The 27309-nt window shown below is 37.2% G+C and overlaps 1 protein-coding gene across 3 annotated transcripts in view; it reads right to left on the reverse strand.

The window, feature by feature from the left end:
• Positions 1-27309, reverse strand: part of Rngtt (RNA guanylyltransferase and 5'-phosphatase) — a 188522-nt gene that overhangs the window by 67636 nt on the left and 93577 nt on the right. For all 3 annotated transcript variants that reach the window (XM_041667676.1, XM_041667677.1, XM_041667678.1), the window contains exon 13: positions 25378-25478. In XM_041667676.1, coding sequence (XP_041523610.1) covers positions 25378-25478 — 101 coding nt within the window. The remainder of the gene's footprint in view (positions 1-25377; positions 25479-27309) is intronic.

The following is a 27309-nucleotide window of genomic DNA, read 5'->3' on the forward strand; positions in this document are numbered from 1 at the left end:
GGACACCAGCTTTTTCTCCTATCTTTCTTTAAAACTCTGCCCTATATATTCTTTAGATAAGATCATTCACTACACAGCCCCCTTTTCATCTAGAAAACAAACAAAAGATAATAACAAAGTAAAAGATAGTTCCACCTCAATGCTATAAAAACTGTAACATTTCAGAACAAAATAAAATGATGCATGTTTTTATACACACTAAAGGGATAACAGTCCATCAGAAAGTAAACTAAGCCAAGTATGGTGACATATGCCTGTAATCCCAGCACTCAAGAGGTAGAGCAGGAGATCTCTGTGAGTTTGAGGCAAGCCTGGTGTACATAGTAAGTTCAGAGCCAACCAGAGATATATAATAAGACTCAGTTTGAAAACACAGAAACAAACAAAAACCCACAAAGGAAAGCACAACAGACTTTCAGCTGTCCCACCTGCTCACAGTACTAATCTTAAAGCAAAAATATCCCCAACACATTAGACCAGCTCAAAATCTATCAAAATCTCACTCACATACAAGGCTGACAGGGAATCATGAAATGTCAGCTAAACTCTTTTTTACTAAACAGTGCGGCAAAGTCACACAGTTGGTATAACTTAAAATGTCTTAAAAACCAGGGCTGAAGAGATGGCTTCATGTTTAAAAGCATTGATGACTATTCTTTGAAAGTCCTGGATTCAATTCACAGCAGCCACATGGCAGCTCATAATTGCCTATAACTACAGCCTCGAGGGGTCCAATTTCCTCTTCAGGCCTCCAAAGGCACCTGTACATGTACAAACTATAAACAAATTTTTAAAAATAAAACTAAAATGTCTTAAAACCATGGCTTCAGTGAAGAGGCTACACTCCTCAGTCTGATAAAAAGGGTTTAATACAAACGGCGGAGAAGACAAGGTGGCGGAGCTCGAAGTAGCTGATCACATTGTGACAGTCAAGCCACCAATTGTACGGCTCAGCCAGTTTTCTCCTTTTCATCAGCTCAGGGCCCAAGCCCTGGAATGGTACCGCGCACATTAAAAAAGGGTGGGCCTTCCACTTCAATCACCCTAATCCAGATAATCTCTAATCAAATTTTCAGAGGATCATTTCCTAGGTGGCTCTAGATGCTGTCAAATTGACAATAATATTAACATGAGAAGTAGTAAATTTCATTTTATGTATATTTTCACTTATATATGTATTCATATAATAAAAATATATAAGTAAAACTATTTTATATATAATGGATGGAAAGACACACACAGAGACAGACAGACAGACAGACAGACAGACACAGTGTCTTAAGTTTCTTAGCTTTTCTTCTTGTGTTCTTACGAAAATCTCTCCTGAAACTTCTGGATACCTTTCCAGATTCAAACATTTCTTTATTCAATGACTTTTTAATTTCTAATTTTTCCCATTTTGACAGTTAAGAAGGGGGTTACAAGATCAGCAAAGGACATTCTGAAGATGAGTCAACTAAAATACATCACAGAATACACAGTCTACTCTGAGACAGCTGACTCAGGGTTTGTAGAAGCTTTTCTCATCAGGGTATTGTGATGCTATGAAAAGCTAATCATGAAATGTGGTCAACTTTTAACTGTACTGCTTATTACTGTACAATACAGGCAATTCATTTAAACCCTCTTTACTCTCAGTATTTTATAAGATATATTGATAAAAACCTAGTTTTGAGCATTAAGTAAATATACATAGTTTATGTTTAAATTGAACTACATTAAGAGACCAGCATATACTCTAAAAATATATATTTAATAAGGAAGAAAAATTAATTGCTTCATAAGAAATATTGGGGCTTACGGTCCCACAAATTAATTTTAGGCAACTCTCTTAGGCTGGCCTTAAACCCACAGCAATTCTTCTGTTTCAGACCCCTATGTGTTGTTGGTTTCATATATAAAAAACAAAGACTAGAGACGCAGGTGGTCAAAGGGAACCCAGAAACTCACTGATATAATTAGCAAAGATGAATTCTAGACAAATGGGTATCTATGCATTTGTGAATACTAGTAAAGATACTATAAATCAGTACTGATACACAATTATGGACTTACACAAACCTAAAGACTTTAAATGGTAAGAGCTAAAGTTTGTATATTCTCTTAGAAACACAATCATGAAACAACTGTTAACGGTTTCATATTTTAAGATTCTCTTACCACCTGCTATCAAACATCACTTTAATAATTTATGGTGATATATGCCTGGGAAGCATTTTAGAGGCTAAGGCGAGAAGACTGCCATGGGTTTATGGTCATCTGGGGCTAAAGGTAAGAACCTAACAAAAATAAAAAAATAAAAAAAAAACTGAAAAAAACAAAAAGGAATGGTGAGACTTTTTAATTAATTAATTAAACTTAATGAATAAATTAAAGGCATGGACTAGCACTTGAGTGGCAGAGACAGAGGACCTCTCTCTATATATGAGTGTTACACTAGTCTAGTCTACATAGTAAGTTCTATACCAGCCAGCCTACATAGTGAGACTTGTTTCAAATACAGAGACATAATATCAAATCTCCAGTAAAGTGGCTGACACATGGAAGACGATCAATGGCCTTAAAAGTTAGTGTGCTCTTTTCAGTGAATAGATATAAAGGAAATTTATATGTAGATTACTTTGCCATAAAATATTTTGAGACATAAGCAGGGTGTGACAATGCACACTTTTAACCCTGGCACTCAAAAGGAAAAGGCAAGAGGATGTCTGTGAATTCCCACTGGCTCAGTCTAGATACCAGCTTCCAGGCCAGACAGAGGTACAGAGTGAAACCCCCTCTCAAAGACAAAGAAACAAATCATACAAAACAGCAAGAAAGCTAAAGTTTCAACTGCAACAAGGTAAAGGCAATGGAGGTCTCAGGACACCTAAAGGATCTGTATAAAAAAGATAGCAAATGACTTATAAGTACAAACACAAAGCTTAGCAGAATCCCAAAATTCTCCCTTGATCTAGTCTTGGAAAAACAAAGGTATTCATGAAAAATTCAAAAACGTTGCTATATTATATGCATAGCTGGTAGTAAAACATCTGAAATCATTTTGGCAATGTAACCAACAAACATTCTGCAGATGTTCTAATTATGGCAAGAGTGGCCAGGGTTAATTACTTCTAGGATGAAACTTGAATATTCCACTTCATTTCCTCATTTTTGATTATGCTTACAGTGCTAACAAACTCCAAAACTTTTACTTTCTAGTAGGTAATATTTAAAATAGTTGATAAATCTTAGTCAGTTTAAGACTAGAATCTACTTACAGAATCTGATGTGTATTACTAGGGACCACAGTCAGGTGGGCTATAGACAAGAGAAAAGTCAGAGCTTCAATTAGCTACCCAAGTGCTAGAATCCCTTGACTCTAAAAACATAAGTCATTTTTTTTTTAAGAAAAGGAAAAAGGAAGAAGGAAGAAGGAGGAAGGAGGAAGGGAAGGGAAGGGAAAGGAAGGGAAAGGAAGGGAAGGACAGATACAAACATTGATCAAGTCACCATGGAACTGACACCATCACTAAACAGGTCATCAATGAACTGAAAAGTCTGTATTGGGTGGTAAACTAAGGTAAGACAATGTTGTTTCCAACATCAGATTAAATTTACAAAAGTTCAGGCATCTTTATATTTTGTTGTGTAAGGTATAACCTTTACCATAAGCTATGAACAGTGGCTAATAAATAAAGATGATAATAATAAGCTTATCTATTACACATAATTTAGAAATGGCTACAAGTAACTGTCACTCCTACTAAGAACAGCATTAGTGGATTTATCAGGTAAGAAGGGACATTATTAAGACTGTGTAATTTAAACAGCTCTAAGCAGCAATTTGAAATTTAAAACACTAAACTATTCTTTAATTACAATTCTATCGTAATACCTGGAAATGGTAAGCACAATGTTTTCAATTACTTTCGTAGGTAAAAATATAAGCAAGTATCATGGAAGTTTAAAATAAACAACTTCCTAGGCCTACAAGTCACAAATAAACATGCACGGTTACGGAGAGGAATCATTTCTGAAGCATATTCTATACCATTCTATTTTATCCTATCTTTGACAGAGTCTCTCTCTAAAGCCTTGGCAGGCCAACAACTGTGTGTGCCAGAATAGGCTTGTACTAGCTTCGTGGCAATCTTCTTCCCAACCACTGAGATTCAAGTATATACCATCACATTCTTCACCCAAGTTGAAATTAAGTTTCTCATTACTAGGGGGACACTAAAAGATTGAGAATATGGTACTCTAAAATAAAGTGAATCCTAGAGAAAAATGTCAAACTTGGTTTTATCTGGGCTTTCTTTTTTGATATAACTAAAATATATAAAAATACTTTTTTCCCCTTAGAGATGATGCAATCCTTTTTATTGCATACCTAGCTAGAAATGTTCCTAAACTACACGTCAAAATACTATTTGGAGATGGTTTTAATCATAGTTTAAAAAGAAGCCTAAAGAATGAAAATGTCAGATTACTTTAGTTACCAATAAAGAGTGAAGAATAGAATACTTTTAATTATAACCATTCCTAGCTATGAAAAAGCACTATTTAAAAAGCCTCATATATACCATACCTTGGAATAAAATATCAATAGGACTATATCTATGTTGATAAGAGAAAGGGAGCACCAATATGAATAGTTTCATTTAAACAACTGACTTCTCATACATTTTCCCAGAGAAGACAACACCAGCACCAACCTCTTACAGGTGCCACTCGCACTATGAAAAGAAAGAAACCCATTTATGCCACAGTTAATACATAAGAAATAATGATTAGAGGCTGGAAAGACGACTCTATGATTATTAAAAGCTCTTCTTGCTCTTCCAGAGAGTTTGGTAATCAGTACACATGTCAAATGGCTCATAACTTTCTTTTTTTAAGATTTTTTTATTTACTATGTTCATGGCAGCATTGTTTGTAATAGCCAGAACCTGGAAACAACCTAGATGCCCTTCAACGGAAGAATGGATGAAGAAAGTATGGAATATATACATATTAGAGTATTACTCAGCAGTAAAAAACAAGGACTTCTTGAATTTTGCATACAAATGGATGGAAATAGAAAACACTATCCTGAGTGAGGTAAGCCAGACCCAAAAAGAGGAACATGGGATGTACTCACTCATATTTGGTTTCTAGCCATAAATAAAGGACATTGAGCTTATAATTCATGTTCCTAGAGAAGCTAAATAAGAAGGTGAATCCAAAGACAAACACATAGGCATCCTCAGGAATATTAACCTTCATCAGGCGATGAAAGGAGACAGAGACAGAGACCCACACGGGAGCACCGGACAGAAATCTCAAGGTCCAAATCAGGAGCAAAAGGAGACGGAGCACGAGCAAGGAACTCAGGACCACGAGGGGTGCACCCACACACTAAGACAATGGGGATGTTCTATTGGGATCTCACCAAGGCCAGCTGGCCTAGGTCTGAAAAAACATGGGATAAATCCGGACTAGCTGAACATAGCGGACAATGAGGAATACTGAGAATTCAAGAACAATTGCAGTGGGTTTTTGATCCTACTGCACGTACTGGCTTTGTGGGAGCCTAGGCAGTTTGGATGCTCACCTTACGAGACCTGGATAGAGGTGGGCAGTCCTTGGGCTTCCCACAGGTCAGGGAACCCTGATTGCTCTTCGAGCAGATGAGGGAGGGGGAATTGATCGGGGGAGGGGGAGGGAAATGGGAAGCGGTTGTGGGGACGAGGCAGAAATCCTTAATAAATAAATAAATTTAAAAAAAAAAAAAAAAAAAAAAAAGAAGTGGGAAAAAAAAAAAAAAAAAAAAGATTTTTTTATTTTATGTATATCGTGCTCTATCTGGACGTATCCCTGCATGTCAAAAAAGAGCATTAGATGCCATTATAGATGGCTGAGAGCCAACCACCTGTAACTCCAATTTCAGGGGATCTGAGGCCTCAGGCTTCTGAGAGCACTGGCATTCACAAGCACACACCTACTGTGTCAGACACACACCTATGCATAAATAAAGACAAAATCTCAAACAAACAAAAAGAAATGCTTACTTTTTAGAGAACCATCTGATATGCTGCTTACCTTTCCTTCTCTATAACCATGTGTATTCCCTCTAAAGAGCGTTTTGTAAAATGAACAAGAAATCTAGGTCATTAACCCAGGTCACGGTGATAAAAGACTACATACTAAGATATGGAAATTAAAAACAAACAAGCGAACAAAAACCACTGGCCCTGACTGCATGCATCAAGGAAACACAGTGGTACTGAAAGGAAGTGTTCTGCAACGATAAAAACAGAAAAAGCTAGGTACGGTGGCACACACTTTTAATTGAACTACTCTGGAGGCAGAAGCCAGGGAATTTCTGGTAATTCAAGACCAGCCTGATCTACATAGCAATTTTCAGGCCAGTAAAGGTCATACAAAACAAAACTACTTCAGTCAAGTAAACTTTAAACCACGTGGTAACCTCTCTTCGCTTTTTGCACTCTGGTACCTGTGCTATGAAAATACTAATGGTCATGGAGAACTTGTGCACCATAGTGTCATGTAGTAGTTCAACAGTGACAGCTCTGCACTGCTTCAGGAAATTTGTGTGGTTGCTCTGAGACTGCCAATGGAGTCGGGCCTTGGTTCAGAGGTTGGGGTCCACATTCAGCAGACAGGAATGGACCACAGAGTTCTCTGATGGACTGATGTGGGATTCCCCTCTGTATGCTGGGAATATGTTTTATTACTATTGGTTAATAAAGAAGATTCTTTGAGCCTATGGCAGGGCAGAATACAGCCAGGTGGGAAATCTGAACAGGGATATAAAGGTAGAGTAGGTGGAGCCAGGGAGACAACATGTAGCTGCCAAAGGAGACAGATGCCCCTGAACTTCACTGGTAAATCACAAGCCTCATGATAAAATACAAAATAATAGGAATGGGTTAATTTAAGAAGAGTTAGTTAATAAGAAGTCTGAGCTAATAGGCCAAGCAATGATGTAATTAACATAGTTTCTGTATGATTATTTGGGTCTAGAGCAGCTGGGAACGAACAAGCAGCCTTCTACTACAATGAATTCTTAAGAGACAGATGGACACACATGGGAATAGGGAGGGGGAGATGGGCAGGCCCTTTCAATCAGGAAAGCATGGAGAGTAGAGGTTCTCCATGCTCTGTGAATCTCTCAGGTTTTACCTTAGTATGTGACTCCTGATTATTTTTTCTTATTAAACAATGATCAAAAATGCTACACTACACAGTCACATCACCACAGGAGAGAGGACAAAAATATGTTAAAGAGACATTGTGTTCCCATAATTTTAGATACTATTTACTCTGTTGTTCTTGTCCTGTTTGATTGTTAGTGTTATTGTTGTGAAATTTTATTTGTGTTCTGGCAAACAAAGCTTGCTTGAAGATCAGAGGGCATCAGTTTTTATCCCCATGTCTGACTCCAAGTTTTTATTATTAAGACAAATTAGGATTGTGCATCAATTAACCCCTACTTTGCTTCAAATTAAACTTTATCCTAAATCTGTATAGCAGAAAAAAATCTGAGTATATAAAGATTCATTTTGATATGAGGTTTCCATAAGTAATAGGTTCTATTCTATTTAAGTTTTAAGGCATCCAATGTGTATGTGTGTGGGGTGTCTTTAGGACATCCCCTGAAGATAAGACCCTATTAATGTATAATGTCAATGATAATAAGCAAAAGTTATATATGACAAATCTATAATATAAAATAATAAACCATGATTGTCGGATTGGGTACTTATAGGATCAGTTTTGTTCTGTTTTCTATTTTGAAGCTAAGTCTCACACTACAGACCTAAGTGACCTGGAACTCACTATGCAAAACAATGTGGCCTCAATCTCACTCAATTCTCCTACAAATCCTGAGATTATGGATCAGCCATCAAAATGTTAAGAGGTATTTTAAACAACAGTCTAAATTTCTATTTTCTCTCTCCAAATTCTCTAAAACTACCCATAATAAGGATCAGTGAGATGGCTCAGAGAATAAAAGAACTTACCTCGAAAACCTGATGATCCTAATTTCACTCCTAGAATCCAATTAGAAGTAAACTAATTCTTGAAAGTGGTCCTCTGGCACACACGCACACACGCGCACGCATATACACACACCATTTATGCATACAATAATAAAACAATGAAAAAACTGAATCTATAATAAAGCACCTGCTATTCAGAAGCTACAAGATCTGAAACCCCAGAGTGAAATATTTTCTCCAAAACTACTAGTTAGTGTTCATTTTTCCAGTTCCAATTGCATTTAAAGAATACAGATAAGAATTTAGTTCTTCAGTGCCTCTTATTCCATAAAAATAACTAGTCAAAAATTTCAATGTGTGTCCCAAAGTAATGATGTCACTATAATCATGAAAACTGAAATGGAAAAGTTCTAGTAGCATACCAATGATAAAAAAAATGCCCGGACAAGATGAAATCTATAAAGGTTTCTTAACTGCTAAAATTAAGAAATGTGACTATAGTTGGGCATGATGGTGCATGCCTTTAATCCCAACACATGGGTGATAGAGGCAAATTGGTCTCTACAAGTTTGAGGCCAGTTTTGTCTACAGAGCAAGTTCCATGTCAGCCAGGGCTACATAGAGAGACTTATCTCAAAAATAATACACCCTTCTCCACACCACCCCAAAAATGCAACCATTATTTGGAATCTGGTGAGAGGTCTTTCCAAACAATCTCCTCACACTATAGGGAAGACAGACAAGATCAAGCATCTGCATGACTTATGCTGGATTTTGCAATAATGCAATCACAATCAGAGCAGAAAGAGATGTTCTTAGCAAATAGTACAGATATAATCTCTGTTATTCATCCACCATAAAATTTACTAGGTGGAAATTCATGTAGAAAAGGAAGTCCTAGACTTGATTGATTCTTCTATCTCAAAAGTTTGAATTGTATCAAATATCAATTACTATAGCCAAAAAGTACTTTTTAAAAGCATCAAGGAATCAGAAACTATAAAAAACCTCTGACATTGTATTTGGCAAATGCCAGACAATTATAACCAATCCATCTCATGGCCACTACCTACATTTACTGAGGTGCTGCTAGCTCTGCAGAAAGAAAAAAACAATCACCTATCAAGGAACACACACTTGGTTTAAGTGTTTTTCTTATGACTTGGACAGAGACAAGAAAAAGTAGCAGGAGGTCTTTGTTTTCCTTTCAGGCAAAGAAATGGGTAAAAATTGTTTCTTAGAACATACTTAAAGGGCTCTCTGAAATATGGCATACAACTAGCTCAGGTGACAGCTGATACCATTTTCCTAATTCAGAGAGTGTATTGGCAGTTGTTTTACAATAATGATAATGTCATCACCATCTCCAAAGTACAAAACAACCCTCTGAACACAAGCATGGTAGGTTTTGCTACAATACTTTGCTCTAACAATATTGTGCCTTACTAAAAGACACCATAAAATCAAGACTCACAGTTCAATGTGTGCACTGTGGTACAACCATCCAGTATGGCTTTTCATGACTTGTTTTTGTTGTTGTGCTAGAGAGGAAACCCAGGGCCTTGAACAAGTCTAGGTAAATGCTCTATCATTTGGCCATACCTAGACTCTGCCTATGTTCTAAAACTATACTAATAAATTAACATTATACTATCACATTCTGCAGAGACTAAACCAGGCAGGAAGCTGGAACTAAAAAATAACCTCTCACATTGTGTAATCCAAAAACCTGAGTATCCATACCAAATTAACCCCTTCTTTTGTGTTACTAGGTCCAGAAGGGCTTCTAGAAACAACATAACAGGCCACAGTTGCTTAGTTACCTCACTGACCACTATCCCAAGAGAAACAGTCTGTTTTCTTAAGGTGACCCATAAACTGTAGAAAGTGAGTGAATAAGTGTGTGTGTGTGTGTGTGTGTGTGTGTGTGTGTGAGAGAGAGAGAGAGAGAGAGAGAGAGAATGTGCAAAAGTCTTTGCTCTGAAACTCCTTTGAGAGAGAGAGAGAGAGAGAGAGAGAGAATGTGCAAAAGTCTTTGCTCCGAAACTCCTTTGAGAGAGAGAGGGAGAGGGAGAGGGAGAGGGAGAGGGAGAGAGAGAGAGAGAGAGAGAGAGAGAGAATGTGCAAAAGTCTTTGCTCTCAAACTCCTTTTCTCTCTCCTGCTCCTTTCTAAGCCCTGGAAACTACTGCTTACTATCTGATGTCATCTGTGACCATGGTTTCAACCAGATTCAGCCTTTTCTGGATGTCAAGGCATGCTGCCTTTGACAAAGCTGGTGCTCTCTGAGATCTGTCAGCACTCTAGCCCTTGGGCAGCTACCAGTCTGTTCAGTCACAAAGTGCTATGAAGCAAATTTTAGCCTTTGAGGTAGTACTTCAGAGCTTCAAGATTTTTTTCTCTTCTAAAAATAGAATTTTCTGCTGAGTGGAGGTGGTACACACCTTTAATCCCAGCAGCTGGGAGGCAGAGGCAGGCAGATATCTGTGGGTCCTGAGATCACCTTCTTGGTCTACATAGCAAGTTCCAGAATAGCCAGGGCTACACAAGAACCCGTGTCTTGAAAAGAAAAAAAAAAAAACAATAAATAGAAAAAAATCACAAACAAAATTTTCCTCATATGCTTCCTAGGAGTAAATGAACTTTTATCTTACTTTAGGCTTCAGACTTTGGTGACTAAGATGTCAACCAAACACACCCAGAAGGAAGGAATCACTAATGGAAAAACTGACTGCATCAGATGATCTGTGAGTGTCTAGTTGATGTGAGGGCCCAGTCTGGTGTGGATGGTATTATCCCTAAGGTGAAGGACCTGGGATATATAAGAAAAGTAGCTGAAGGAGAGCCTGGGAGCAAGCTAGCAAGTCTCTGCTTCACGTCATTCCTTGAGATCATACCCTGCTTTCTTCAATGGTGGACTCTAAACTGATAAGATGAAATAAACTTTCCTCCCCAGGCTATTTTTGATAATAAATGTGCAATCATAGTAACAGAAAGTACACTAGAATAGCAAGAATATGAAGCAGGACCAATTCCTTCTTTGACAAGAGGTAACATATGGTGCATAAGCAGTTTGGTCTGGAGGTATGTCTTCCTTATAAAAAAATTTCTAATCTCATCTCTATGCAAGTCATACAAGTCATCTTTTGTCATTTATGCATACTGAATTTTTAAAACATATATGATATACACATACAACTTGGTTAAGGTTACTTTAAAAATATGTGTACACGATATGCTCATGTGTGTGGAGTAACATATACTTGTATGCACATGTATAGACACCAGAGGTATCAGGTAATTCCTCAATTGCTCTCCACCTTAACATTTGAGGTAAGGTCTATCACTGGACCTTGAGCTCACTCACTGAGCTGGACTGGTGTGGTGGTTTGAACGAGAATGACCCCCACATGCTCATATATTTGAACATATGGTTCCCAGTTGGCGAAACTGTTTAGGAACTCTAGTTTCAAGGGATTCCATACCCTCATCTGACCTCTGCATACACTACACACAAGTAGTGTACAAACATACATACAAGAAAAACACCTATACACATAAAAGAATTTTAAAAAATTTAAAGGGGGCTGAATGTAGGTAATGGACACTATAATCATAAAAGAAGACATAAGCTAATTGTCCTTCTAGTTTTAACTCTGACATGGATTTTTTTCCACCTCAGCCTCATGGACTTGGGCTGTTTGGCTGACCTCCATGATTTCAGTAAGTCACGTTGCTGCTACTGGCTCATTAGTAAACTACAGGGAGTAGTAAACTACTTTTTGTTTCAGACTTCCCAGTACTAAGATTATAAACCCATAGCGTCATACTGGCTTCCTGAGTTCTAGGGATCAAAGTCAGGTCCTCATGTTTACATGTTAAGTACTTTATAAAATGAGTTAACTTCTCTGCCCAAGAAAAATATCCCTGTTGCTCTTTCTTTGACTTTTTAGGACAGGATTTCTTTGTGTAGCTTTGGCTGTCCTGGAACTCTATAGACCAGGCTGGCCTCAAACTCAGAGATCTACCTGCTCTGTCTTCCAAGTGCTGGAATTAAAGGCATGTGCCACCACTCCCAGAAAATCCTCTCTCTCTTAATAAGTATCATTTCTAAATACCAATTTCCAGTAAGCTCCTTTCCCATACCAGCCAGGCTCTCTTATCTAACAACACCAACATACTAAAATTTGCTAAAGTCAGGATTAGATTTTTAGAAAAATCCATCGTTATAAATGCAGCCTATGTATTTAAGAGCTGGAAAAAGAATGGGGGGGGGGTCACAAAAACTATCCTCCAGCCTTCATAGGCAACTGCATATATGTGTGCGTACACATATGTGCGCATACACACACATCCCATAAAGGGCAGGGGTACATTAATAAAATTTTAAAGGAGAAAATGATGTCAGGAGAGAGTAGAGAAGCATTTATCAACCTGCATGTACAGGAAGACAAAAGCCTCTGAGATCAGGGGAAACCACTTATTCATATATAGCTCCTTGTCAGAGGCAGCAGTAAACAGAAGTGGTCTTCCAAGAGTGCAACTTCATGCCATCATTGCTAAAATAAGATGGTAGCTAGAACCTGAATACAGTGTTTGGTGCCATGTTCAAAGTGTTGCATTAATTCATCAAGGAGGCGTTTCATCATTAAGATGAAAGCTGGTACACTTCTCCCTATGCCTGACCACCCTTGCTATGATGTGATCCTGTGCTGTTTGATTTGTTGAGCTCCTTGGTTTATCTTTACCTCCTTCATCTCTTTTTGCTCCAACGAGGATGTATTGACAACTGATCCTTGTTTTAAAGTCATTAACTCTCTAAGGTGAGTTTAATTCTCTGCTTTCTGGGTCTGTCACAGTTAAGTCTTGGTCTACTTTATTCAAATCTCCATTCACATGAACTCTGTGAATTCCCTCCATAATCACATCAAAGTTTTGTACTCTCTTGCCCACTACATTTTCTTTTTAAAATTCCAACATATTTATAAGGCTCTTTTCAACCAAACCACCTTTACTTTGTGTTCTGTCTAGCAACTAGAACATTCCCTATTTAATTTTCATACATTCTAAGATCTGGAACTGTCTGGCGTCTGTGGTACTATAGTCACGGCAGCAGTCTAACATTTGTCCATAGGAACAGTTATTTTTATTTATTGTCGTAGGCCACTCATTCCTTTAGGCAGGGTTCACGAGTCTTTTTATTTCCTGCACATAACAATACACTGATGGTTCTCAAAGGATACTTAATGAATAGTGATAAATCAGCTGTAACTAGCATCTCTACTTATATTAAAAGTTGGAAAGACAAGGAGGAATAGTAATTTTTCTCTTATTCAAAAATTACATCCTAAAACAGATGAAAAGGTCTTTGTTCCTTAGTAATGAATTCATGTAATTTACAGTTAATTTATTCTAAATTCCCTTGAGACCATTAGCATGCACTATTCTTCCTATAACGAATGCACACTTAAATGTCCACCCAATTTTTAAATATAAATAAATATTAAAATACAGATGCTACTAAAAAGAGAAATTTTCTATCTGAGAAATTTATGTAACTAGAAGTGGTCAGTAAAATAGATCTAACTTTTATACAACTTGTCATTTTTAAGGAAATTAATGAAAAAATGTAATTTTTAAAAGGTGCAGTCTACACTTCTTTTGATGAGTAAAAGATGGTTCTATCATTTAAAATAGATTCTGTTTATCAATATGAGTATAAAGAATCTTTTCTGGAAAATACAGATACCAGCACCCTCAAAGTTGACAGAGGTTTCTAATTATAAAAACACATTTCTTAAAAACAGAATGTTAGATCAGTAGTGTTCTTACCAGACATGTTGGTAAACATGTGCCCAAGACCCAAAGTCTAAGTTTCTACTGTAGTGAAACAAATTTCTTATAAGAAAGTATGTTTTTTAAACAAAGGTCATTAACAGCAGGGACCAATACAATAAAATTAAAGTGCTAGAAAATACTAGTTCCATCACTATACATAGTCTTGCAAAAGTCTTGAATTATAACTGTCCCTATTATCCCTTTCTTAAAGACCTGAGAGTCTAGCCTAAGATAGTTTTCTAATGTACACAAAGAATGAACCAAGCCTCTCTAATCCCTCCCACATATACTCTCCCCTGAGACGCAGAGCTTGATATGAGTTCCATTTCCTTGAGATAAAAGGCCTGCATTAACAATGATGTGCCCTTTCTTTTTGTAATAAATTTCCATATTTATATTTTGAGGCTGTCATATGTTAAAGGATATTAAATATCATCTCATTATAACTAACTCTTTAAGCCAAAATAAATGACTTCATTCAACAGACATTGAAAAGTAAAGGAACATAATTATATTAAGAATTATTTTTAAACTATGTTAATAATTAAAGCTATTTAACCTAAGCTTGATTTTATGTCAGAAATGCACATTGGTTAAAAAGCTCAAATCTCCTCCCATTTTATCCTTAAGTTATAGACAGGAATTTGAACTTGGGATATAGAGAAACTGAAATACTACTTTGGGTCAAATCTCAATAAACCAAAACAAGCTTAATTTTTAAATTCCACATTCAATCATATAAAACATAGTCGCTGGACTAAAACATGGTTTCACTTCACTAATGTTATTTTTTAAACTGCGTTTGTAGTAAGCTAGTGTAATGCCACAGAAAATATTTTACCCCTTTGAAAAATTAGAGAAACACATTTTAGGAATAAACAGGAAATATCCACTTTCAAAACCAACATGCAAAATAGATTGGTTTTGATAATATAAATATTCTGGTGATTCAAAAGAAATCACCCAAATTCTAAAACCTACAGACAAGGGAGAGAATGGTATTAAAGTTAACTTACAGGGAGGAAGAAAGAATCAAAAGTCTAAATGAGAGCAGTATCAAGATTAGCAGATCTAAACATCATTCACACAGAAAGACGTGAAAATGTCCTAGAAGGGACATGCACCTTCTTTACCCAGGGTTTTCTGGCCTTTTCCTCGTTCACTTGCCTGCTCCTACTTTTGTGAATGCTATCATTGACCCTCTGGATATTCCATTCAATTCTCTAATGTTCCTGGTCCTCGTCCACATGGAGGCTGCACTGCTGGACATGGTCGCTTTTATGAACCTCAACTGAAAAGGCACAGCAAGAAAAAAACTCCTCCTCTTCTACTTTACAGCTTGCCTAGTTTGTCGCTTTTCTATGAAAACTTAGAAAATGGTCCCCAAGCTTCCTTAAGAGCAAGGGCACATAGAACCTGGAAACAACCTACAGGCCCCTTGACCAAAGAATGGATAAGGAAAATGTGGTACATTTACACAATGGAGTACTACTCAACAGAAAAAAAAAATGACATCTTAAAATTTGCAGGCAAAATGGATGGATCTAAAAAAACATCATATTGAGTGAGGTAACCAGACCCAGAAAGACAAATATAATATGTTCTCACACATAAGTGGTTTTTAAACATGAAGCAAAAAAAAACCCAGCCTACAATTCACAATCCCAAAGAAGGCAGACAACTAAGAGGACCCTAAGAGAGATATGCATAGATCTAATCTACATGGGAAGTAGAAAAAGACAAGATCTCCTGAGTAAATTGGGAGCATGGGTACCATTGGAAAAGATTGAAGGAGAGGGGAGAGGAAGGAAGGGAAGCAGGGAAAAATATATAGCTCAATAAAAACAATTAAAACATTGAAGGGCATCTAGGTTGTTTCCAGGTTCTGGCTATTACAAACAATGCTGCTATGAACATAGTAGAGCATATGGATGAATGGATGAAGAAAGTATGGAATATATACATGTTAGAGTACTACTCAGCAGTAAAAAACAAGGGCTTCTTGAATTTTGCATGCAAATGGATGGAAATAGAAAACACTATCCTGAGTGAGGTAAGCCAGACCCAAAATGAGGAGCTTGGGATGTACTCACTCATATTTGGTTTCTAGCCATAAACAAAGGACATTGAGCCCATAATTAGTGATCCTAGAGAAACTAAATAAGGAGAACCCAAAGAAAAACATATAGGCATCCTCCTGAATATTAACCTTCATCAGGCGATGGAAGGAGACAGAGACCCACATTGGAGCACCGGACAGAAATCTCAAGGTCCAAATCAGGAGCAGAAGGAGAGAGAGCACGAGCAAAGAACTCAGGACCGCAAGGGGTGCACCCACACACTGAGACAATGGGGATGTTCTATTGGGAACTCACCAAGGCCAGCTGGCCTGCGTCTGAAAAAGCCTGGGATAGAACCGGACTCGATGAACATAGCGGTCAATGAGGACTACTGAGAACTCAAGAACAATGGCAGTGGGTTTCTGATCCTACTGCCCGTACTGGCTTTGTAGGAGCCTGGGCAGTTTGGATGCTCACCTTACTAGACCTGGATGGAGGTGGGGGTTCCTTGGACTTCCCACAGGTCAGGGAACCCTGATTGCTCTTCGGGCTGGGGGGGGGGGGAACTTGATCGGGGGAGGGGGAGGGAAATGGGAGGGGGGGAAGAGACAGAAATCTTTAATAAATAAATAAATTTAAATAAAAAAACACTAAAAAAATTAAAACAAACAAAAGAAGAACAAGGGCAAGTTTCAGGAGTCAGATCTTTACTTCTACCAATGGAGTATATGTGTGTGTATCAGGTGTGTCCCCCAAAATAAAATTCAGATCCAAATGGACTTTGTCACAAACACTTTTATACACTGAGCCACCACCTCACTGGTCCTGCTTTTAAATTCTTTTATCAATGAGACTCAGTGACCACAAAAGGGAACCGTAAATTTTCCCCAGTAACATGTGGATTTTTATAAAAGGACAAATCAATGAAATAGAAGATAATCTTTTATTTTCCTGAAAAACTAAGATCATTATACTTTGGTATAAATTAAATTACGTTCACAATATTCTTACCCTAGGGTGTAACCTACTATTATTGTTTTACTAAGTGGACTCATACTCAAAGTGTCTTGGAAACATTTATGTTAATGCACAGAGATTAATGCTTCTCTCAAAGTCAGTCAGAGAAACAGCTTTATGCAGTGAGTGCCAAAACTCCTAAATGGTCAAGGGGCTGAGAACAGGTGGCTACTAAATGCTCAACCCTAAATAAAAAATTTCTATCAACTCAAGACTCAGAAAACATAGAAGAGGGGTATAAAGACTGTTAAGAGGGGAGCATGGGGAGGAGTGCTGTGAAATACTGGTTTTTGAACACAACGTTCGCACAAAGTTCGCATAGTTGTTGAACTCACAACAACTATGGTTACTTGCACAAGACTGACACTAGTCAACATTCCAACAGAAATAAATGCAAGAAGGTCTCATTAGGCTCAGCTCCTGGCTGAGGATCTATTGGTAATGAATGAAGAAAGAATCATTCTCTTCTAGGGTATATCCAATGAGTTATAAAAGAAATTTAAAAAAAAAAAAAGGAAGAGGAGGAAGAGAACTAAAACGAGGGAAAATGAGGTATTGGGTATGGAAGGCCCACAAAGTGTGAAAAGAATCTGGATTGGATATGAACAAGGTACATTCTATACTTCTACACACAGACACACACCCCTTTCATGGCACTCCCTAACCAATCTTTATAATACCATTGATGGTACTATATAAGTAGAATCTCCAAATTCTACTTCTTTAAGTAATTTAAAGTATAGTAAAATTAAAACTGCGGGACATTCATTTCAAAACAAGGGAGAATAAAGTGCACAGCAAAACAAAGGCATGTCCCTACAGAGTTTATCATTAACTATATTCTTACTAACCCAATTCTTTCTTAGACAAGGACATTTTTCAAATATCCGGAATATTTTGCCAACATGGTGCTTTTACTTATGACAGTAACACTAGTATAAACAAGCATAAAAAGCAAATTAATTAAAAACTATTTTTAAACAAATCTAAGCAAATGAAAATAGTTACAATAGTCTGTGAGGACACTGAGGGAGAGGTTAAGACAGGCTCTCTACATACCCCTGGCTGTCCTGGTAGTTGTTATGTGGATCAGGCTGGCCTTTAACTCACAGAGATTACTTGCCTCTGTTTCCTGAGTGCTGGAATTAAAGGTGTGTGCCAACATGCCCACAGCCAAGAACATTTTTGCACAGAAAGTAAAGCATTATGATTGTTATTAAGCCCATGTTTCATATTTTTTAATGTATAGATACTATGTAAGATAGATACCTGGGCCTCTTGATAGGAGGAGGCCAGATTTCTCTTGAAGAAGGACCCTGCAACACTGTCACAAGTATACAACATAAACTGCAGGTGGCAAGCTAAAGTCACAGTATCTGGCCTGAAACCTAGCTTTGGAAATAAAGCTTAATGAAACCACAACCATGTTCCTGAAGACAGACTTAGCCTATGTTAAATTTTGCAGAACACTGACAGAATGGACTAGTTAAAACAGAGAATTATAGACCAAACCTTAATACTGTGTGGCCTTTTAAAATGTACCACCCTTACTGTAAATCCTACAACCACTTTCTGACTGACATGATTTACTATAACTGGACAAAAAAAAGAAAAAGAAAATTTACCAGACACTCACTTTAAACAGATACTAATTATCAGGAACAAAGATGTAACCATATTCTCCCAGCTAAAGAGGGAACTCAACATGGTCAGATAATAAATTTGTTTGTGACTTAAGAATGAAATTCTGTCATTTTCAATATGGATGGAAATGGAAAACAGCATTTTAAGGGGAACACAGCACAGAAAGGTAAGTACCATAGGACCGCACACACATGTGGAATATAAAAATGTTAGTTCTACAGAAGTCAGAGTACTAATTACCAGAAGATGGGAAGAGGAAAGGGATTCTAAGTTATAATTACAAGGAAGGAAGAACTAAAGGTTTGACCACAGATAACAATAGTGAACTATATTATTTGAAAAGATTAGAAAACAAATAAAACATAAACAAAACCAAACCTAAATGGAGTAGAATGTTCACAAATAGAACTTCTACTTATTTCCCAATTACTGGATATATAATGAAAAATACGTGGCATCTGGAAGGATTTCCACGTTGACTCTCTAACCCTGAGTAAGAGTCATCATTCTAGAAAAGGAAAAATGAAAGTCCTACAACCGACCTGCCCTACAATCACCTGCGCAGAAGTGAAACGGCATCCCCAAGGGAACTGCAGAGATAAGTACCATTATCAGAGGCATTGAATGATCACTGAGTTATCACAATGTAATCAGGTTGTTACACCAACCACATCCAGATGTTATCTTTAGCAAGGCAAATCAACATAGCCTCTTCATTCTTCTATAAAAATATAAATCAGCAAATTCTTGGGATTCTCTATCAACTTGAAGTTACATCCACAGCATACAGGTCTCATACTCTCAGCTATAGCATAATCCAGAGTCATTGTTTTTTAAGAAAAAAATGTATTTATTATGTCACAGGCAACAGTCCAAATGTTGGACATATACTATTTTATAAAACTCCAAAAAGAAGAATTTCAGGATCCAGAGACCCTTTGCTTAAAACAGTTCACAGTACCAGTATTTCCCACAGAAGAGCTGCTTTCTTTATTTGAACCTTCTGATCAGTTGGTGGGCATCAGGATTATTTGGACCCTTTAACTTTTATGAACTATTCTTACAAGATAATTCAAGTCTAGAAAAGCTTTCATTTTATACTCTCATCATCACTTATTACTTTCTTTTTAAACTTTAAAAAAAAAAAACAGTGGTCCCTCCAGTGTTTTGAATGAAAAAAGTACCCAATGGGCTCATGTATTTGAACACTTGGTCCCCAGTTGGTGGCAATGCTTGAGGGGGTTGTAGAAATAAATACATCACTGGAGACAGGCTTGGAGAATGTATAGCCTTGCCTCACTTCCAGTGTGCCGAAGGAGACAGACTCTGGACTCTTACCAGTAAGCCATAGCCTCATGCTGATACACAGATTAATAGAAATGGATTAAATTAATATGTAAGAGTTAGGCAATAAGAAGTTAGAGCTAATGGGCCAAGCAGTGATTTAATTAATAAGATTTCTTTATGGTTATTCCAGGACTAAGCTAGCCGGGAGGACACGACCAACAAGCAGGCCCTCTTTCTTACAGTTTCTGGTCACAGAAAAAGCAAAAGAAAAGTAACTAGCTGGGCGGTGGTGGAGCACGCCTTTAATCCCAGCACTTGGGAGGCAGAGGCAGGCGGATCTCTGTGAGTTCGAGACCAGCCTGGTCTACAAGAGCTAGTTCCAGGACAGGCTCCAAAACCACAGAGAAACCCTGTCTCGAAAAAACCAAAAAAAAAAAAAAAAAGAAAAGAAAAGTAACTAATATAGTCTCTTTCAGAAATTCATAATGGTATGCATTCAAAAAGAAAAACTTAACAAGGACAGGAAGCAAACAAGAAATAGTTCAGCTGGGTGGTGGCGCACGCCTTTAATCCCAGCACTCGGGAGGCAGAGGCAGGCGGATCTCTGGAAGTTAGAGGCCAGCCTGGTCTACAAGAGCTAGTTCCGGGACGGGCACCAAAGCTACAGAGAAACCCTGTCTCGAAAAACCAAAAAAAAAAAAAAAAAAAAAGAAATGGTTCACAGAGACAATGGAATTTAAAAAGTACACCAAGGAACAGTAATTCTACAGGCAAAAAGGGAATATGGTCTTTGAAAGCTATTTATATGAAAACAAGAAAAGCAGTAGCAAACATCTAAATGGATCATGTACCCAGCTCTGTTCTAATTATTTTACTCATTTATTCCTCAAAAAATCCTATGACACCAATTAATTGTTTACCAGTTGTGGCTGTTTGAGTGAGAATGACCCCTTAAAGGTTCATATATTTGAATATTTCAGTCTCCAGATGGTGGAACTGTTTGAGGATTAGAAGGTGTAGCCTTGTTGGAGGAGATAGACTTATTCTCAGTCTCAGCCTTTCTGCTACCTCCACATCCCCAGGCGTGCCTCCCGATGGTCTCAAGGTGTGAGCTCTCAGCTACTTGCTCTAGTGTCATACCTGCCTGACTGTTGTCATAGCCCCAACCATGGTGGTCATGGGGTCTTCAATAACCCTCTAAATCATAAGCCCCAAAGTAAACACTGTCTTTCAAAAGTTACCTGGGTCATAGTGTTTTATCACAGAAAGAGGAAAGTAATTAAGACAGAGATGAGGAATCAGAGGCACAGAAAGAAAATACTATGTCAAAGGCCATGAGTAAAATAATTTCAACCCATTCTGTGTTCTTAACTACTGTGCAATACAATAAATCTATAGCCTTCACTGTAAATCAATGTTATTGCACTCAAGGGTTTACAATTTCTAAAACAGAGACTATCTGTGTAGTTCATGGTTCAACTGTGTATCTGGGCAATAAAGCACTTAATACAAAACCCACAATATTTTCAAAACAATGATTTTTTTTAAAAAAAAAAAAGTTTCTAGAGACAGGGTTTCTCTGTTTAAGAGCCCTAGCTGTACTGGAACTCACTTTGTAACCAGGATGGCCTCAAACTCACAGAGATACGCCTACCTCTGCCTCCCAAGAGCTGGGATGAAAGGTGTGGGCCACCACTGCCAGGGAAAACTTTAAAAGTTATGTTTATAAAATTTAACACTTAAGTTGTTAAGATACACAAAGTTTATTTTAAGCCGTGATGAAATGACATTAGATTAATATAGCTCAAATTTTGAAAAATTCTAAGAATTGGAAAGACCAAGTTCAGATTTTTAGATGCTACCAGTGGGGTAATAAACATAACAATAGATTTTTCTCTTCAGATTGAACTTGAACCTAACAAGAACTAGTATTACTGTATTTTACCAGCTAAATGAAACACAAAGTCATAACAAGAAAACCTAAAAATCTCACTTAAAATAACTCACTGCAGATATTTTCAAAAGCTGATATTATACCTTTTAAAACATACTATTCCATTTTAAATTTCCTAGAAATATCTGGAATCAATTTTTAAAAGATATTAAATTATCTCATGGTGTTTTAATATTTCTGCCTCACTTCACTGTACATGTCCTGTTCCTTTCATTTCAGATGCCACCACTTTTTAAATATTTTTATTTAAAAAGACAGAGACAGAAGAGAGACTGAGTGCATGTCTGTGCACCAAGTATGTGTACAAGCATAAAGTGGTTAAAAAAAAAAAAGAATACTGGATCCCCTAGAACTGTAGTTAGAGACTGTTGTAAGTCACCAAGTGGGTGCTGACAACCAAATCTGGATCCTCTACCAAAAAAAAGTGCCCATAACCACTGAGTCATGTCTTGGGCACATGGACAAAGCTATTATCCCTTCAAAGTGGGCATATTTTTAGCAAATGAGGTAGTATGAAATATTAGACATAACCTCACTTATACAGTTAAAATATTTCACATAACATTCCTTATATGGAAAAAACATTTTGGCTAACAAATATTTCATATAACAGTTACCATACAATAGTTCTCATAATTATTATTTTTAAGATTTATTTATTATGTATACGATGCATGTATCCCTGCAAGCTAGAAGAGGACACCAGATTTCATTACACATAGTTGAAAAACACTATGTAGTTGCTGGGAAGTGAACTCAGAACCTCTGGAAGAATAGTTAGTGTTCTTAACCTCTGAGCCATCTCTCCAGCCAGACCACCCTGAACACGCCCAATCTTGCCATATCATTATTTTTAATTGACACCTGTTTTAAATAAACTAAGTACCTATATTGATGTACCTTAAATCACATTAAAGAGTGACATTTTGATATTTAAAATGTAATACATTTTTGTTTTAAAAAAACATATTTATAAAAGAACAAAAATTTGAAAAAACATGGAAAAAGCATTCGTTAATTTTACTACAACTAATTATAATGGATAATTTCAGGAAAACAGTTAACATGCTTGCAGCTTAAAGAGATGAGCATTCTCTTTCTCTTCAGGTGGCTTTTAACTGCCAGATTGATCTATAAAGACACAACTCAAGATTTTTCAAAATTAGATGAAACAACGAAAATCAGATACAATAGTCAATAGTCACTAACAAAATATTATAAACACAGTATTAGAAAAAAAGAAATTATTAGTAACGAAGCAGTTTAATAAATTTTACTTTCTTGTTAAAATCTTACTTCCCAGTATTCTGGACAGAGGGCTCGGCAGTTAACAAGACTTGCTACTCTTAGCTCCTGCTTCTTATGCAGCAACCCAGGTTCAGTTCCCAACATCCATATGGCAGTCCACAACTACCTGTGACTGCAGTTACAGGGGATTTGATAGCCTCTTCTAACTTCCTCAGTCACTAGGGACACATGTGGCACACATATAGAGATTTAGACACTCACACACATAAAATAACAAGTACATCTTTAAAAAAATCATACGCTGGGAGACGGTGGTGCATGTCTTTAATCATAGCACGATGGAGGCAGAGACATGCAGATCTTTGTGAGTTGCAGGACACTGTGGTCTACAGAGCTAGTTCCAGGACAGCCAGAGCTATTGTTACACAGAGAAACCACGTCCTGAAAAGTCAAAACAAACAAACAAACAAAAAACAAACAAACAAACACGGTGGTTCACACCTAAAATCCCAGCACTGAGGAGTCTGAAAGAGGCTCTCTAGGTTATAGGCCAGCCGAGCTAGAGAGGACTCTACGTTTCAAAAAAGCAAAGCAAAATATAAGTTTCCAAACAATCATAAACATCTCTGCTTTTTGAAAAATGGCCCCACCAGAATAATCTCCATCATGCACTGTTTCTGAAGTGGGATAGTCTTTCATAAGTATACATTCTTGCTTACTGCACTAAGCCTCCACAGCTAGAGAGAATGTTAATACATCAGAAAAATAAACTTGACTCAGTATTAATCAAATATTTAGACAAAATATTTTCATAAACAGCCTCCCAATCATGCATGTGTGTGTTTGTATACAAAATGTATCCCTATAGTTTAAAATTATTTCTATGTGGCTAGCTAGATTGTTCGCCGGGTAAAGGTTCTTGCCACCAACACTTGATAATCTGCAGACCCACATGTTTGAAGAACTAACTTCTACAAGTTGTCCTCTGAAAATTGTACATATACACACAGACACATACATACACATAGACAGACACAAACATAAATAAATAAATACATACATACATACATACATAAATGAACAAATAAATAAAATTATCTATCCATGGATTAGTTACAGACAAAGAGACCTGAATATAATAAACTCAGGAGCCAGAGAAAATTATTCTTTAACAAATTTTTTTTTCTTTTTCCTTTTTGGTTTTTCGAGACAGGGTTTCTCTGTGGTTTTGGAGCCTGTCCTGGAACTAGCTCTTGTAGATCAGGCTGGTCTCGAACTCACAGAGATCCGCTTGCCTCTGCCTCCCGAGTGCTAAAGTTGTTATTATTCTTTAACAAATTTTTGCTATTAAGCACAATAGCAAATTAAGTCACAAAAAGCATAAAATATGAAACACTTTAATTTTAAAAACTAGCATTAATATGCATCACTAATCAAGTACCTTTCTTTACTTAAGATTCACTACATTACACAACACCCCTTTTTGAATATTTATATTCTCTTAAAAGATATTTATATTCTATTAAAAGACTAATATTTAGTCTTCGAGTATGGACTTTTGCAATCTATCATATGCCCTTGCCTCCATTATCTACAAAGGTGCATCTGTACTTTACCTTTGACAGACAAAACAAACTTCAATGGCATGCCCTGAAAATTTAACCCTTTGCTATCATTATCCTATTTACTTCCTCTTTATTATTTTCCTCAATTAAACTTTTCCTATTTTATTGTATTTGCTTTGATAAGCTTTTTAATTTGTAAAAAAAAAAACCAAGGTTTTGAAAATACAATAAATATTCACTCTAAACATTATTACAGTAGAATCAACAGTAAAAATAGTCAGTAAATAAAAAAATGAATATAGGTCAATAATGAAAAACTTCCCCTAATAAAGTATAAACAAATGCCCTTCAAAAGAAAAACCCCACTGATTCAGTACCTGTAGTTTTAAAATCAATGATCTCATATGCAAAATTTGGTTGCTGAGATTATTTATTTTATATTGAAACTTTAAAATTTGAAAAAAGCTTTGTCAACAGTAAATAATGTGTGAAAATGAGATATATATGTAATATGTGGACTATTTTACTTTCTTTTTCATAGTAAAGTAAACTAGCCTATAAACAGTCAAGTCTTATATGAAATATGATTTCATGCAAATCAGACAGGGGGTGGGGTGAAACTTTATGAAGTTAGTCAGGAATGGTAATATAGGCTAATAATCCCAAGACTTGGGAAATAATAAGATCTTGAGTTCAAGACTAGCTGGGGCTGTACAAGGCAAGAACAGATTTCAAAAACTAAACAAAGTCCTTATTCGGGCCTGGAGTGCACACTTACCCTTCTCCTCCCATTCTTGTTATCTTAAGTCGAAAATCCACTGAGTTCAGACTAGGAGGTTTCCATTTCAAAATATCATCGCATCGCCCAGGCTTGTATTTCTAAAGTAAAAACAATAATCAGGAAAAAGGTAAAATTTAGAGTTCAATTCATTAAGCATACATAATTTTTATTAAGCAACATTTCTATTTTTATTTACATTTTTTGTTAATGGTTTATTTATTAATTATATATGCAGCATCTACCTTCATGTATCCCTGCAGGCCAGAAGAGGGCACCAGATCTCATTACAAATGGATGTGAGCCACCATGTGGTTGCTGGGAATTGGACTCAGGACCTCTGAAAGAATAGTCAGTGCTCTTAACCTTTGAGCCATCTCTCAGCCCCTATTTACATTTTTTAAATTACACTTATTATTTGCTTGTTTATGTGTATGTGGGTGGGTGTGTACATACAAAGATTCATGCATGATGGTCAGGCATAAACTTGTGAGATATTAGGGCTCAAGAAACTCCTTTTCCCAAGGTCCAGCATTTAGATAAAAGTCAGCATTCCCTCAGAGGAATAAAAAGATAGTTTTTATTGCTAAAAGGTCTGAGATATGTTAAACATATCAAAGCAGATACTCTCAGCATCAACAATACCTGTTAGAGTCATCTTGGCTAGCAATCCCCACCCTCTAACCTCAACCTCTCAGCCTGAGTGGTGCAGGACAATGGTCTGTATTGTCAATTATATTTTAAATAAACGCTGATTGGCCAGTAGCCAGGCAGGAAGTATAGGCAGGACAACCAGGCAGGGCAACAAGAACAGAATTCTGGGAAGAAGATTCTGCTTTCTGCAGTTGTGACCCAGCCACAGAACAAGCAAGATGTGACTGCCGCACAGATAAAGGTACCGAGCCATGTGGCTAACATAGACAAGAATAATGAGCTAATATAAGTTATAAGAGTTAACAAGAAGCCTGAGCTAATGGGCCAATCAGTTTATAATTAACGTAGACCTCTGTGTGATTTCTTTGGGACTTAACGATTGCAGGAACTGGGCAGGACAGAAACTCAGTCAACACCTGAGCTTCACTCCTCTTCCCTGCAGCTTCCCTTCCCTACCCAAGCATGTTGGCTATGCGGGTTCTTGGCCTCTTGGTTTCCTGGCTCACTAGTGGCCTCTTAGTTTCCCTTTCTCCTCTCTGTTCTTCCTCTCTCACTCCCACTCCTCCTCCACCTCTATGGCCCCATTAAGTCTGGACTCTTCCAGAAGTCTCTGGCTGAATTCTGCCCAATACCTGTAATATTTGTACAATAAACCTCCTATATCACCATACCTCAATTTTTGTTCACCTGGTGCCAAAACCTCAGAATTGGCATATATGATTTCCCTTCAAGGGTCTCAACCACTCCACAGGAAGCTGCTGATCTGACTCTTCTAGGGTATGTATGGATCACTGTTTATGTTGGTTTCTGCTACCCATCAAATTCGACTCCTAATTCTACAGTCTTCATCTGCTTCTTCCCTCAACCTACTCAAAGCATTTGCCTCTCATCTACTTACTACAGCCTGTTACACCTTCCTGGGGCATCTCTTTATGCCCTCCACGTGAACACATCTTTTTTTTAAAGACACTTACCCGTCTCCTTCTATCAGAACCCTCCCTTTTCCCAGAAGGTTCTCCTGGTCCCCATAAGAACTGCCTTCTCCATCTCTTCAGCTGCTTTATCCTCTCTTCCTCTACTGAGTAAGTGTCACCCTGGAGCTGCCTATTATGTCTACTAATACTACAAAAGTCACATTGTTGTGGCAGAAAGCTCCTCTCATTATACTGATCCCCCTGACACCTGGAAAAGGACGCTTCTCCCCTATGATTTGGAGAGATCGAGGGTAGGCAATGGGATATGCGAGCCAGGGTGACTCTATAACAGTTTTGGTGATAT

The sequence above is a fragment of the Microtus oregoni genome, unplaced genomic scaffold (genome assembly GCF_018167655.1).
Source record: "Microtus oregoni isolate MIOR12 unplaced genomic scaffold, Mior012 000017F_ref0000208, whole genome shotgun sequence".
In the NCBI taxonomy this organism is placed as follows: Eukaryota; Metazoa; Chordata; class Mammalia; order Rodentia; family Cricetidae; genus Microtus; species Microtus oregoni.